Genomic DNA, 14,014 nt, shown 5'->3' with positions numbered 1-14,014 from the left:
GATCAGAAGCTGGGACCACAGAGCCTGAAGAAGAAGGAGGAAGGCTGAACCCTCGAAGAAATTGCCCGCCATCTTGTGTCAACAGTTTTTGGGTGAGAAAGTACTCTTACGGTACCTTGGGTTGGTCTCTTTAAGACCTGGTAACTGTCAGCTTCTATCCCAAATAAATACCCTTTATAAAGGCCAACAGAGATCTGGTACTTTGCATCTGTACTCCATTGGCTGAATAATATACTCCCCAAGGAAGGTACTCTCTAGTTTCCACAATGCCTTTGGATGACCAAGAAGTAATAACTATGTTAGTAAATGAACCCCACTTTAGAACAGCTGGGGTCAAGTGCAAATGCAACAATCATGATTCTATAAGGAAACAGTGCTCAGAATCATCCTGGATGAATGTCTGGGTTACTCAATTGGATAAGCACTTAGACCAACACTGCTGGCCAAGAGAGCACATAAAAGATGAACAAATTACAATGTTGCTGGGTGACATTATTATTGATTCTCTGCTTCTACATTCTTCTTCTACCCTTGGTTGTTACCCTCAGCCTGACTCTAAATTTCCTGAAAGAGATTTGATCTGAGACCTAAGGCTTTTAAACAGCATGAATTTAACACTTAGGGCATGTTAGACCATGTTTTTGGACACTATTTCAGACGTGACCACTTCCTTTTCCTTTACCTGATTTTTTTTGTCTCTGTACATATATTAGACATTCAGCTGAAACCCGCAATTATTGAGCAGGTTGTGCATGAACAATGCCCAATTTTTTAGTGTGAGTGGCTATGACTCAAACAGAGGCATTAAAAAATGGTATATCAGCGACCAACGGGTTCTTATGTGATGGAGGCACAGAAAAAATAGAAGACCAAAGGATTATATGTGGAATACCAGAATACCACCACTTTAGCACAATTAAAGAATAATAATTCCAATAATGGAAATGGGAGCATTTGGCCTTATTAAATACCTAAAATTGTCCTGGACCTCTTCTTTTGATCATCACTAAACCCTAAGAAAGTTTCCTTCATTTCCAAATATAAAATAGGGACTTTGCCCATGATCACATAGTTAGCAGGCAAGAGAATCATTGTTGAATTCACATCCATATTAATAAAAGCTGTTGTTCCTCCTACTGTAACACCTCCAAGCATTATTTTTATATACATTTGTTAAACAGCCAATAAGTTAAACAACCCTCAAAAATCTTAGTGCACAATCAATGGAATTTTTTTAAAAAGTCCTTGAAACTTGAAATAAAGTCATAAAGTATTTGATTTACTAAAGGAGCACCTATATAATTTAGGGTCCAAGTATTTAATAACAGGCCCTCTTTTTACTGTACCCAAGAGTTATTACCATCACCTATAGAGGATACAGAATATGACCAGACCTGGAAATACATAACACATAAATACATAACACCCTTTTATAATCACAAAGACACTTTATTTCAAGATGACCTCCTCAGAATAGCTAAAGGATTATGCACCTGACAGAGTAATTATTGATCACTTTCCCCTTAAGTATCAGTGTTATTTATTTATCCTTTGGAGTGGGCTGTGCTTTTTTTTCAGTGTTAGGAACAGGTCTTTTCTTTGTCATTTCGTGTGTATATATTGTCCTGTTTTTGAAAGGCTACCAATGATAAAGACAGCCACAAAAAGAGCAAGACGAATCAGTATCATAAGCAGTGGCTTGTTTACATTAACAAGTATCTTGGTTCTAATACCAAATTCTCTGTCAGGTGGAGGGCCACTATCGACACTGCCACCTAATCCTGTCCTATCACATTTTGGTGGTCTCCAACCACGCTGACAGTGACAATGTTTCCTGCTGTTGCATACACCTTTGAAATTGCATCTCTTCACATCACAGTCATAGTCCAGGTCTTGAAAATAAGTACAATTCTGCTTTAAACAGTATCTTCCTGGGCCACATGATGCACCATCCACTACAAGGCCCATGTATGGCAATTCAGTTCCAAAGTGTGCTTCATATCCAAAGCATTTTTCTTCTTTAATTCCTGGTACTATTATGTGACGAAATGTAGTGTGCTCACCTCCACCAGGGATATGGTTAGAACTACTACAGTGCAGCATTCCACAAAAAATATCATCCTCTTCACATTTAACAGGTCGTCCTCCCCCTCGTTGAACCCTCACTCCACAGTTTCCAAAACGGTCACCTATTACATTGAACTTGCTATAGCATGCTGGTACAGCGTCTTTTACTTGGTAGCCAAAGAGGGCTTGACACTGCATGTCACGATCACTGCAGTTTCCTCTCATACAAACGGCTGTTGGTGAGCATGGGGTTCCATCCTGGACTTGTAAGTCTTCTGGGCACATCTTCTTTTTTCCATCACAGTATTCTGGTAGATCACAAATACCAAGTATTTCTCTGCAAATTGTTCCAGGAGGAGCATATCTACAGTTCTTGCAGCACCCTCCCTCATCACAAACACTGCCTAAGGTGAGGGCACAGTTGGTCCCACAGCACTTATCTGCAGAACAATCTTTAAAGGAGCCACAGTCACATTCTTCCCCGCTATTTACAATCTTGTCTCCACAACGAGGAGCTACATAAGGATAATTACCGTATGGACGGGTCTGTTCACTCAAACATGGGTCCCACTTAGTAAGCCTAAGATGAATTCTGGTATAAGAACAATTGCTCATCTTATCTAAAAGACCAGGGTAAGGAGCCATGACACATTCGGTTCTTCGAAAACAGACACAACCTGATGAATCGTGATAAAGGCCCAACATATGACCTAGTGCATGTGCTCCAATTGTTGCAGCCAGAACTATATGATACCTCTCTACAAATACATATAATGCTCCCCAGTTGGGGTTACATACGCCGTCAAAGAAGGAATAATATGTAGCTCTAACTATTTTATGTCCTGTAAGAAGAAGTGTAGTATCATGATATATTGTCCTATAAACATTACTCATTTTCCATAAACCAAAAGTATTCATAGTACTCTGTGTTGTCTGACCTCTCCGTAAGTCCACTTTGTCAGAATCATTCCATATTAATATAGCACGTATATTAACATCTAGATGCACTTGACTGTAAATGGTATGAATTACATTGTTCATGTAAAATACTTTTTCTATTATAATTGTAATATTATTGTTTAGGTTATATAATGAATTAGAAATCTGATAGTGAATTTTCAGGTATTTCCTATGTGGCCACCACAGAGAAACAGGGCCTGCTCTAGGAGTTTCAGCAAATTTTGCCTCCTCAAATGCATGATTTATTTCTTCCCCATCATTCTTACACCTTTCTCCTTGTCCTGATATTCCTTCTGAAACAAGCAGAGAAACCACATGCTCAAATTTGGAAGAAGTCTCCAGGGGTTTGATTTCATAAGTAAAGTCGTCCACCTGCATCATGCCACGCAGTCCCCCATGGCAAGTGTCCATTGTGGCCATTGACCCAGGAACCCCCTCCAGGAAGCTGTAGTAGTAGCAATCTCGGGAGACAAAGGGGTAGTCCTCCTGCATGGCACCTTGATCATTATCAGTAATAACTGGAAAATGTCTGGGCAACAGCCCCTTTTTTACCTTCATGCGAACAATGTGTCTTCGGCCATGGAAGCGCATGCCATAGGAGAGCTGGCCTGGCATCTCAGCTCCACCCACCCTGTGGGGCATCTTCCTGGGGATCACAACTTCAGATGAAGTGAAACGCCATACAGGTGGATCATCATTGCAGCAGACAGAGGACAAGAGTGCCCAGAATATATGGAGCAAGAGAGCACCTCTCAGGAGGGTCTGGGCCCAGGCAGGCTCCATTAGTGTGTGGGCCTGAGACCAGAGAAAATGCAATCAGGTGGGAGGTAGACAGTATAAAACAGCAAAATTCCCAGCAAGGCTGACATGAGGAGATTTCAGCAGAGCTGGCCTTAACCTGATTGGCTGAGGGGCAGGGAGATATTATTACGTAACAATTGAGGGCCCGTTAGGGGAGGCTTAGCGAGCTGAGGACTCTAGGGCAAGAGACTTAGAGAAGAAGGAAAACAAGGGGAACTAAAAGGTCACATATTCTCTTGAGGAAGTCACAGAAGAAGAATGTGTGTGTAGGGTGCAATTTTAGGACAGTATAATGAGTGTTTCCTCAAATTTTAATGAGGTAAGGAGTTTGAACTTAATTAAAATAAGGAAATGTCAACAATGATGAGGCTAGAGTAATCTTCTTGAAAGGAGAACTAATCTGATTCACACTTTATAGAAACAGAGTGGTGTTGGAGTGATGGGAAAATCATATAAATAGATGTCATGAATTTAAAATGTGGATGTTTAATTATTTAATAATTTCTTAATGCAGCTACTTATACTTATCTGAGGATCCAGAAATTCCATTCCTAGGATTTGCCCAAATAGTATTCTACATGAATATTCTTAGAAGCATTATTCATAAATTTATTGCAAAACTGGAAATAAAAATGATTCCTCGATAAGCAACTGGGTAGATACCAGTACTATATTCATCCAATGGAATTATCCTCAGTTATATGAGTGACTGTATATACAAATGGACAACAGCCAGGAAATTCTTACCCACTATTACCAGAAACCAGAGCAGACTACCTGCGTTCTTTGTTAAGTGGAAGGTTAACTGTGGATTTTATGTACATGCCCATTATCGTGTTAAGGAAGTTTCCTCTGTTCCTAGCTTTCAAAGTGTTTTCATTGAGAAAAGAGACTAGCTTTTATCAAAGCCTTTTCTTTCTCAATTGTGATGATCATATTGTATTAGATCAATTGATTCTTGTGCTGAGACACCACTTGATCATAGCTTATAATATTTTTAATGTGATTTTGGTGATTAAAGATGCAAATATTTTGTGGGGAGATTCTGCATCAGTACTCATCAGAGGAATTGTTCTGTAATTTTCTTTTCTTATATGATCTTTATCTGGCTTTGGTGTAGTTTCATGTTGGCTTCATACATGAGTTTGGTTATTTTCCCTCCTCTTCAGTTTTGGAAGAGTTTGAACAAAATTCATTTGGATTCATCTTGGAAAGAGAAATAGAATTCACCTGTGAAGCCATCTGGCCCAGGGCTTTTCTTTGTTCAGAATTTTTTTGATGACTGATTCAATCTCTTTATATGTAGTTTATCTGTTGATATCTTCTATTTCTTCTACAGTATGTTTTCTGTTTTTCTAGGAATCTGTCCACTTTATCTAAGTTGTCTAATTTGTTGGCATACAGTTGTTTATAGTATGCCAATATACTCTAATGGTGCTTTTCATTTCATTGGCATCAGTGGGAATGCCCCAGCACACTTTTGGTTATCTTTATTTGCATCTTCTCTCTTTTTTTCTCTCACTCTAGCTAAGGATTTGTCAATTTTATTGATCTCCTCAAAGAAACACCTTTTGGTTTTCTAAATCTCTCTGGTATTTTTTGTTTTTTTAATTCTCAATTTCAATTATTTCTGCTCTAATCTTTGTTATTTCTTTCCTGCTGCTTGCTTTGGGGTTAATTGGCTGTTCTTTTTCTAGTTTCTGCAAGTATGCTTTAGGTCTTTGATTTTACCTCTTCTTTATAGACATATAGATTATAAATTTCCCTCTGAGTTCAGCCATTCTTCCATCCCATATATTTGACATGTTGTGTTCTCATTTTCATTTGTCTCAAGATATTTACTGATTTCTCCTGCAATTTTTCTATAACTTAAGGATTGTTTAACCTCCATATATTTGGTTGTTTCAGTTCTCTACCTGATACTGATTTTCAGCTTTACTCCATTCTGATCAAAGACAGTGCTTTGTATAATTTCAGTCTCTTTCAATTTATTGAAACTTGCTTTGTGACTCAACAATGGTCTATCCTGGAGAATGATCCATGAGCACTTGAGAAGAATGTAAATCCTGCTGTGTTGGTGTTCTGTATATGTCTGTTAGGCCTAGTTGATTTATCATATTATTCAAGATCTGTCTCTTTATTGATTCTCTGTGTAGGTGTTCTATCTCTTGATGAGAATGGTGTATGGAAGGCTGCCAACTATTATTGTAGAGATGTCTATTTTTTCCTTCATTTTTGCCAGCATTTGCCTCATGTGTTTTGAGGCATTTATGATTGCTCTTTCTTATTGGTAGACTGCCCCTTTTTAAACATACAGTGTCCTTCTTTGTTTCTTATAACACTTTTGCATATAGAATCTATTTGACTGATATTAGTATTGCTACTCCAGTTCTTCGCTTTCAATCAATCTGTGTCCTGACTCCCTTATAAAAAGCATATAGAAGGATCTTTTTTTTTAATTTTTAATTTTATTTTTTTATCCATCCTGTCTATCTCTGACTCTTCCCTGGGGACTTTAATCCTTTAACATTCAATGTTATTTGGTAAAGACAGTATTTACATCAGCCATTTTATCTTTTGTGTCAAATCTTTTTATGTCTCTTTTTTATACTTCTAGTTAAATTTAGTGATAATTTTCATTTCTATACTTTTCTCCAAGCCTCTCTTGCCTGTATTTTCCTTTCAGCCTCAGAACTCCCTTTAGTGTTACCAGTAGAGCAGATCTGTTTTTAACTAAGTCTCTCAGTTTCTTTTCTCTGTGGATATTTTTTCTTTCATTTTGAGGGGCAGTTTTGTCAGATAAATAATTCTTGGCTGGCAGTGTTTCTCTTTCAGTATCTTAAATATGTCATGCCACTATCCACTTGCATCCATGGTTTCTGATGGGAAATTAATACTTAGTCTGATCCCTTGTATGTGTTGAATTCCCTTTCTCTCGCTGTGTTTAGCATACTCTTTTTATCTTTGGCATTTGACATTCTAATTAGTACATGTCCCAGAGTTATTCTATTAGGATTTCTTCTGTTTGGAGTATGTTGAGCTTCTTGGACATATATAATCATGTCTTTCATAAGAGTTGTGAATTTTCCCTTCTCTTCTCCTTCTGGAACACCCACGATGCAAATGCTTGTGCTATCATTCATTTCCCTGAGACCCAGGTAAGTTCTTTTCCATTCTTTTCTCTATGATTTCAGATGTTCTATTTCCTAATTTGTCTGTTGAAATCTGTTCCAGTATGCTGTTAGCATTCTTCTATTAATCCCTTCTCTTGTGACTTTCATTCCCACAAGTTTTTATTTTCTTTGCATGTTTTCAAATTCTTCTTTATGCTCACCTGTTAGTTCTTAATATCCTTTATCTTATTTCTTTAGCCATCTTTTCCTTCCCCTCCTTGAATTGATCTAGGAGATTTGTTTGAACATCTTTGATTAGTTGTTCCAAATTTTGGTATCCTCTGAATTTTTAATTAGTTCCTTTGACTGGGTCATATTTACCTGTTTCTCAGAATGGCTTGTTATTTTTTTATTAATGACTGGGCATCTGATTACCTTCATGAGTTTATCCTGATGATCAGTTTTTCTCTGTTGCCTAAGGTTTTATTATTGATTGGCTTTGTGTTTCATGTCCTCTTTGACACTCAATTCAACTTCTTCTAGTTCTTTAAGAATCCCCATGCTTAACTGATCAAAATAGAACCAGGGACCCATCAAGGAGGCACAGACCATTTCCAAAGGGCCCTGGGGAGAGGGTCAGGGAAGACTGAAAACATTTTCTTTATTTTTTCTCCAGTGCTGCAGAGCTGCACTTTCGTGGTCTGCCCAGTGGATTGCGCACTTCAGCCAATTGTTCCCCACAGGCTTAAGGATAGAGCATGTTTTTTTTCAACATCCACAGCCTCCAAACCTATCTAGACATTGTTGAAATGATAGTGTTGGGGAGCCCTGTACAGAGTTTTCTGGAACCATAATTCAAAGCTAGGACCCAGTGAGCTAAACACACTGATCATGAACCATGCTCGGTCCTCAGCGATGCCCCTTCCTGACCCTGGGGAGGAAGATTTCCATGTCCCTCTCTGTCTATGGCAGTCTGCCACTGCCGGTACCTGAGGTTGCTTGCCTTGAGCATGGGGGATGGATACCAATCTCTGCCAAAGAATGTTTGACTCACAGCCTTCTTGCCACATCTTTTCTATCTCTATTTCTGTGCTTTCCTGGATTTCAGAGAATCTGGTGAACACCCAGATGCTGGAAGAAGATAGAGCCTTCACCTCAGTGTTTAAGCAGAGCATAATTGCTGCATAAGCAAAGCAGGCTAGATGGGAAATCAATAGATGGATCTGGAACCCAGCAAGAAGTCCACATGTAATTTGGTACCCATCATACCCAAGATGACTGCCAGAAGATGCTTACAGAATTCTGCCATTCAGAACAAGATTCCTCTGGAAGCGAGCAGAAGCCCTGGATATTCTCCAGCGGCCTTATTAGTGGGTCCACCTGAAGGATTGATGGGTGGTGTAATTAATCAAAACAGCAAACAACTGGAACTCCTCCCATGCCATTAGCAAAAGGGCAGAAAAATTAATGGTTCAGAAAGCAAGTTCAGGGAAGCAGATTTGGCTCAACTGATAGAGTATCTTCCTACAACATGAGAGGTCCAGTGTTCAAACCCAGGGCCTCCTGACCAATATGGAGCTGTCCCACATGCAGTGCTGATGCAGACAAGGAGGGCCGTGCCACACAGGGGTGTCCCCTGTGCAAGGAATGTGCCCCATAAGGAGAGCAGCCCTGCATGAAAAAAGTGCAGCCTGCCCAGGTGTGGTGCTGTACACACAGAGAGCTGATGCAGCAAGATGATGCAACAAATAGACACGGATTCCCGGTGCCACTGACAAGAATCCAAGCAGACACAGAAGAACCCACAGTGAATGGACAGAGAGCAGACACCGGCAGAGGGTGGGGGTTGGGGTGTGGAAATAAATAAATAAATAAATCTTTTAAAAAAAAAGCAAAGGCCAAATCTCTCTTGTGCTCTCTTGCCTTCACCCTGACATGGTGCCAGTCCGTGTGCCTGTTCCTGCCTTCTATGCCCTGCTCTTGCCATTTTTCCCCTGCCATGATTACAATGTAAGTAAAACCTGGGCATTTATAATCTATAATGGGAAATTGTAGTCTATAAATCAGCCCACTTTATCACTTTTCAGTCCCTTACTCTGTACCTGAGGCCAATGATCTGCTATTTCCTCCCATTTCTCTTCCTTCCCCACCTTAATAAATTACTGGCCTAACAAACCTGATGTGCTCTTGAAATTCTTTTCTGCAGCATAGTCAAGAACCTAGACAAAATCTGGTTACACAAGTATCTGGAAAGGATAGGGCTGCCTCTCCATCAGGTCCAGAGGATAAAACATCATTCCATATATTACTCTCAAACCTGGAAACCTAATAGTCTGTGCCCTGCAGGGTTTCAGAATTGTTTGGGATACATACCCCCTGTTTTCCTTCCAATGTCTCCCTATAGGAATGAGAGTGTATACCCTATGCTTTCCCTCCTTTGTATTTTGGAAGCACATAACTTGTTCTCTAGAGTTCACAGGTCCACAGCCAGAGTAGATTTGTGCCCCAGGACAGATCACATCTGTGGCCAATTTTGATGAGACTTTGTATTTACTACTGTTAAGTGATTTAAAACTTTTGGGATATTGTGGTGGAATTAATGTATTTTGTTTGTGAAAAGAACATGTGTCTTTGGGGTCCAGAGGGTAAGTGTGATTATTGAAGCTACCCCAGACAAAAATGTTCTTAAACTTAATCCACTCTTCTGGGTATGGACCCATTTTAATAGGATCTATTGATGAGACTACAGGAGTCCTTTTTCAACAGAATGAACACAGAGAGAGGTACAAAGCCATGACGGAATCAAGAAGCTGAAAGCAAAAAAACCCAAAAAAAACAAAAAAACAAAAAAACAAAAAAAAACAAATTGAGCAAACCAGGAAACGAAGGTGTGAACAGCAGATGCTACCATGAGTCTTGCCATGTGGCAGAGGGGCAAAGAATCACCAGCTGGCAATCTTTGGGAAGAAAGTATCACCTTAATAATGCTTTGATTTGGACATTTCCCCAGCTACAACACTGTAAGAGAATGAATTCCCATTGTTTAATCTTAACCCATTTCATGGTATTGCTTTGGGCAGACTAGGAAACTAAAACAATATAATACATGTTATTTTATTCTCAATAATTTAACTTCAGCTCTATAGCCATATGAACATACACAGATGCAATATACATGTACACACACACACACACGCACGTACACATAGCTCTTTTCCTAACCCTGCACTCTGTTTGAGTAAGCCTTAGATAAACTTAGTATACTGCCATCCACATATCTTCTCCAGACCCAAGTACTCACACTCATAAACATATTCATGTTATTTCACTGTTTTACAGGATCATGTTTTCTTATTGTAAATTTTTCTAACAAAAATAAGAATCATGAAAATCTTTCCAGTTCACTTATGTGTTTCTATGTCTTTTTATTGGTTGTATATTATCACATGTTTTGGATATACGTTGTATTTATTTCCAGCTCTTCTTCATTGATAGGTGGTAACAAGCACTACAAACTATGTTTCAATAAATATCCTTGTACATTTATCTTTCTGGATTAATATTTTATTTAAGTAGGGTATATTCCCATGAGTGGAAGTGCCAGTTAGAGATTTTTATCTTTACAGATGCTGCCAGAAAGGATTATCAAAATACTATAAATTTTACATTTCTACGAGTCAGGATAAGATCATTTTTGTTCCCTAGAGAGCCATCAGCAATAGGTTGAAACCTATTCATTTCCTTGTTAGTATAATATATCTGAGTTATTTTATTTAGTATTTTCCTGGTTAATACTGAATTTAGCATGTTTCAAGCAATATTTGTAATTTTAAGTCTGCCTTACTGTAGATTGTCTATATTTTGTGCTGAATTTTAATGCTTTCTTTTCCTATCACGTTGTAAACATGCTATTTATATATTAGGAATTAATCCTTTCTGTATGTACCTGCAGTATAATAATTTTCTAGATTTTATCCTTCTTTTGTGCCATTTTTCCATATTAAAGCATTCATTGTTAAATTAAAACATATGTTTTATGTTACATATAGTTCTTTTAGTCTATTATGCCTATTTTCTTAGATTTTTTTCTTGCAATGGTATTATGATCTTGATCATCATTTCAGTGATCATTACCAATTCTTAAAATATTTAAATATTTGAGCCATTGATAATACATTTTATTTTATTTTATTATTATTTTTTTGATAATACATTTTATACAGTTGAAGGGTTTGAAATAGAAGTGACATTTGGAGGAGAAAGGTCAAGGCAACAAGGGCAAATCTCTAGACACACACACATCAGGCCTTTCCATGCTGTGCTTAACCCACAGAGGCAGGGATAGTAAATCGTGTATAATTTCCTATTGCCTGATGGTTTCTGCAGCACACAGGGATCTAGTAGGGCTTGACTTTGTATTTTAGATGGGAGAGAATTGAAACTAGACTATGGATTTTAAGCTTCATCATTTGGGATGCAGCAGTCCTCCCCGGAGGAGCATTCAATAGCAATAAGACTTGTCTGAATCTTAGTCTCCATCTCTCTGATGCCACCTCAGAATTCTTGCTTAGTAGGCTACCTACCCCTTCCCTGATGTGATTAAGGGACTGGTGTCCAGGCTTAGCAATTAGAGTAGCATAATGTGACAGAACACTGCCCCTACCACCTTGTTTCCCTACCTAAGCATTCATGACTGATGGAGCATTAGCCTCTGCCTTGTATAATCAGAGGACTGGTGTCCAAACACTGCAGCTGCAGTGATATGATATGGCAGATCAGTTTTAGTTTCCTAGCAGAATTACTGCCTTAGGTACTTGGCTGTAGCTGATTTTTATGGACCTGTGCAAAGTGTCAACTCCCTCTCTGGTAGAATAATTGTAGAGAATTATTCTTAGAGAAGTTAAATCTTCTCAGATACTATCAATTTAACCTGGAATAAATTTAAAACAAAATGATATTATCTTAGTGAAGAGAATGTTGGTGTATACGTAGTTGGCGATACAGGGGCAAGTGGAGTACAGAAGCAAAATTATTGCCACTCTTCTCTGGGTGAGGTAATGGAGAAGTTAAGGCATCTTAAAGGCTTCAACTTGTAAGAGTGGAGAGGAGCAGCTAAGTAAATCATTAGGTGACAGTAGAGGAAGTAGTCAAAGCATAGATTCTGGAGACATTTGCTACTGTATGAGCTTAGACAAAGAGAATTATACTCCAGGGTCTGGTACTTACTCTTCCTACGTTCTTCAATGTTTAAAAGACCTCTTTTGACAAAATTCATAACTGAATTATGTCAAAAAAAAGAAAACTAATAGTGGAAACACTAAGGATATTGTGTACATTAGCCTTCAGAAGATAACATTGTAACAGGGGAAGGAGGGATACCTAGTAGCCTCCCATTTTTTACTGCCTCATTCTACATTTGGGATAGTCTATTTGCTGACCTACAATGAAGGTTAATTTTCAAATTATTCATGACATGAATTTCTAACTTTTCCATGTGGATTTAGTGTTTACTATTTGGAGAATGGGACCAGTTGACATTTGTGCTATTATCTTTTTTTTTTTTTTATTTCTAGACTATTTTTATTATTATGTTTTTAACTCCAAAAGTGATTTGCAATATAATATATTGTTTTATTTCAATCACCAATATACAGCCAAAATACCTTGTTAAATATGGATTAAATTTAGAATTAAACTTTGTTCAACAAAGTAATCATATTGCCTTGAGTTTACTGTCAAAAATTTGAATTGTATTTGTTCCTGATTTCTGAAATATATTGATTCTAATTTCTTTTTTTTATTGACTTTAATAATATTACATTAAAAAATATATATATATGAGGTCCCATTGTGCTATTATCTTTTTTCATCTTGTAGTGAGCTAAATGGAGATGGAGAAGATATTTTTATTTATTTATTTTATTAGAGACTTTGTAGGTTTATGGAAAAGTCATGCATTCAGTACACAAATATGCCACCTTATCTTTACTGGATGACATTAGTGTGGTATATTTGTTACAATTAATGAAAGAACATTTTTAAAATTGAACCATTGGCTATGGTCCTTCATGTACAATACAGTTCATTATTTGTGCTGTTCAGGTCTGTTTTTTGAGTGGTTTTTTTTTTCTAAGTTTTTACGCTTGTAACTATATACAACCCAAAATTTCTCCTTTTAACCACATTCATATATGTAATTCAGTGATGTCAATTATTCTTGCAATATTGTGCTATCGGTACCACCATCCACTACCAAAACTTTACAATCAACCCACGTACAAACTCTGTACAACTCAAAAGCCAGCTAAGATGGAGATATTTTATAAATTATTTATAAGGTTAGCACAGAACTTTTCGTACATTGTAGTTTCACAAGGCCACTGCTTAAAAGACTGTCAAACATTAGCAAAGAAAACTGCCTTCATATTGAGTTTTTATGCTGTGGGTGAGTGCGTAAAGGAGTAGCTGACTCTAGTTACAGGTGGAGTTTTGTGGACCAATGGCAGTTCGTAGAGTGAAATATTTTGTGTTAACTTAAGTATATGTCTAGGAAACCATCTCAACATGTACACCTTTATGGTTGCACTACCAAGTGCAATCATAAACTAAATGAAGACAGATTTGAATCTGCAAACCAAACAGAATAAATATATATAAAGAATAGTACATGCTTTCAATTCTGGAGCAAAAGAATGCTGGAATTTCAGTAATTTGGATGAAATAATTTACTTATGGCATTAAAATCATTTTTAAAAATTGATTGAATAGCAAATTATTTAGGTATCATAAAATGTTAGGACACTGTAAATGTCTAGGAATATGCCCATGTAAATATAAATTGTTTTAGTTGGCTAATGGCTGCCAATGGAAAATACCAGAAATGGGTTGGCTTTTACAATGGGAATTCATTAGGGTAAAAGTTTACAGCCTGAGGTTGTTAAAAATGTCCAAATCAAAGCATCGTCAGGAACGCTTTCTCAGCAAGGATCAGATGCTGGTGATCCTGGGCTCCTGCCTCATTGCAAGGCAAAATGGCAGCTGATCTCTGCATTGTCCTCCACACTCACTTTTCC

The 14,014-nt window shown here is 37.6% G+C and overlaps 1 protein-coding gene across 1 annotated transcript; it reads right to left on the bottom strand.

Moving 5' to 3' along the window:
• Positions 1 to 1,428: 1,428 nt before the first annotated feature.
• LOC101418423 (disintegrin and metalloproteinase domain-containing protein 20-like) lies at positions 1,429 to 3,845 on the bottom strand. Its single transcript, XM_004473327.4, has one exon. The coding sequence runs from the start codon at positions 3,808 to 3,810 to the stop codon at positions 1,603 to 1,605; it is 2,208 nt and encodes a 735-aa protein (XP_004473384.3). The 5' UTR covers positions 3,811 to 3,845; the 3' UTR covers positions 1,429 to 1,602.
• Between the last annotated feature and the right edge of the window lie 10,169 nt (positions 3,846 to 14,014).

Source organism: Dasypus novemcinctus, chromosome 3 (assembly GCF_030445035.2).
Source record: "Dasypus novemcinctus isolate mDasNov1 chromosome 3, mDasNov1.1.hap2, whole genome shotgun sequence".
Taxonomy (NCBI): domain Eukaryota; kingdom Metazoa; phylum Chordata; class Mammalia; order Cingulata; family Dasypodidae; genus Dasypus; species Dasypus novemcinctus.
Note: the sequence above shows the minus strand (reverse complement) of the source record. Positions and strands in the feature narration are given on the sequence as shown.

Coding starts and splice junctions, on each gene's coding strand:
- LOC101418423 (XM_004473327.4), bottom strand. CDS start 3,810: ATGGAGCCTGCCTGGGCCCAGACCCTCCTGAGAGGTGCTCTCTTGCTC.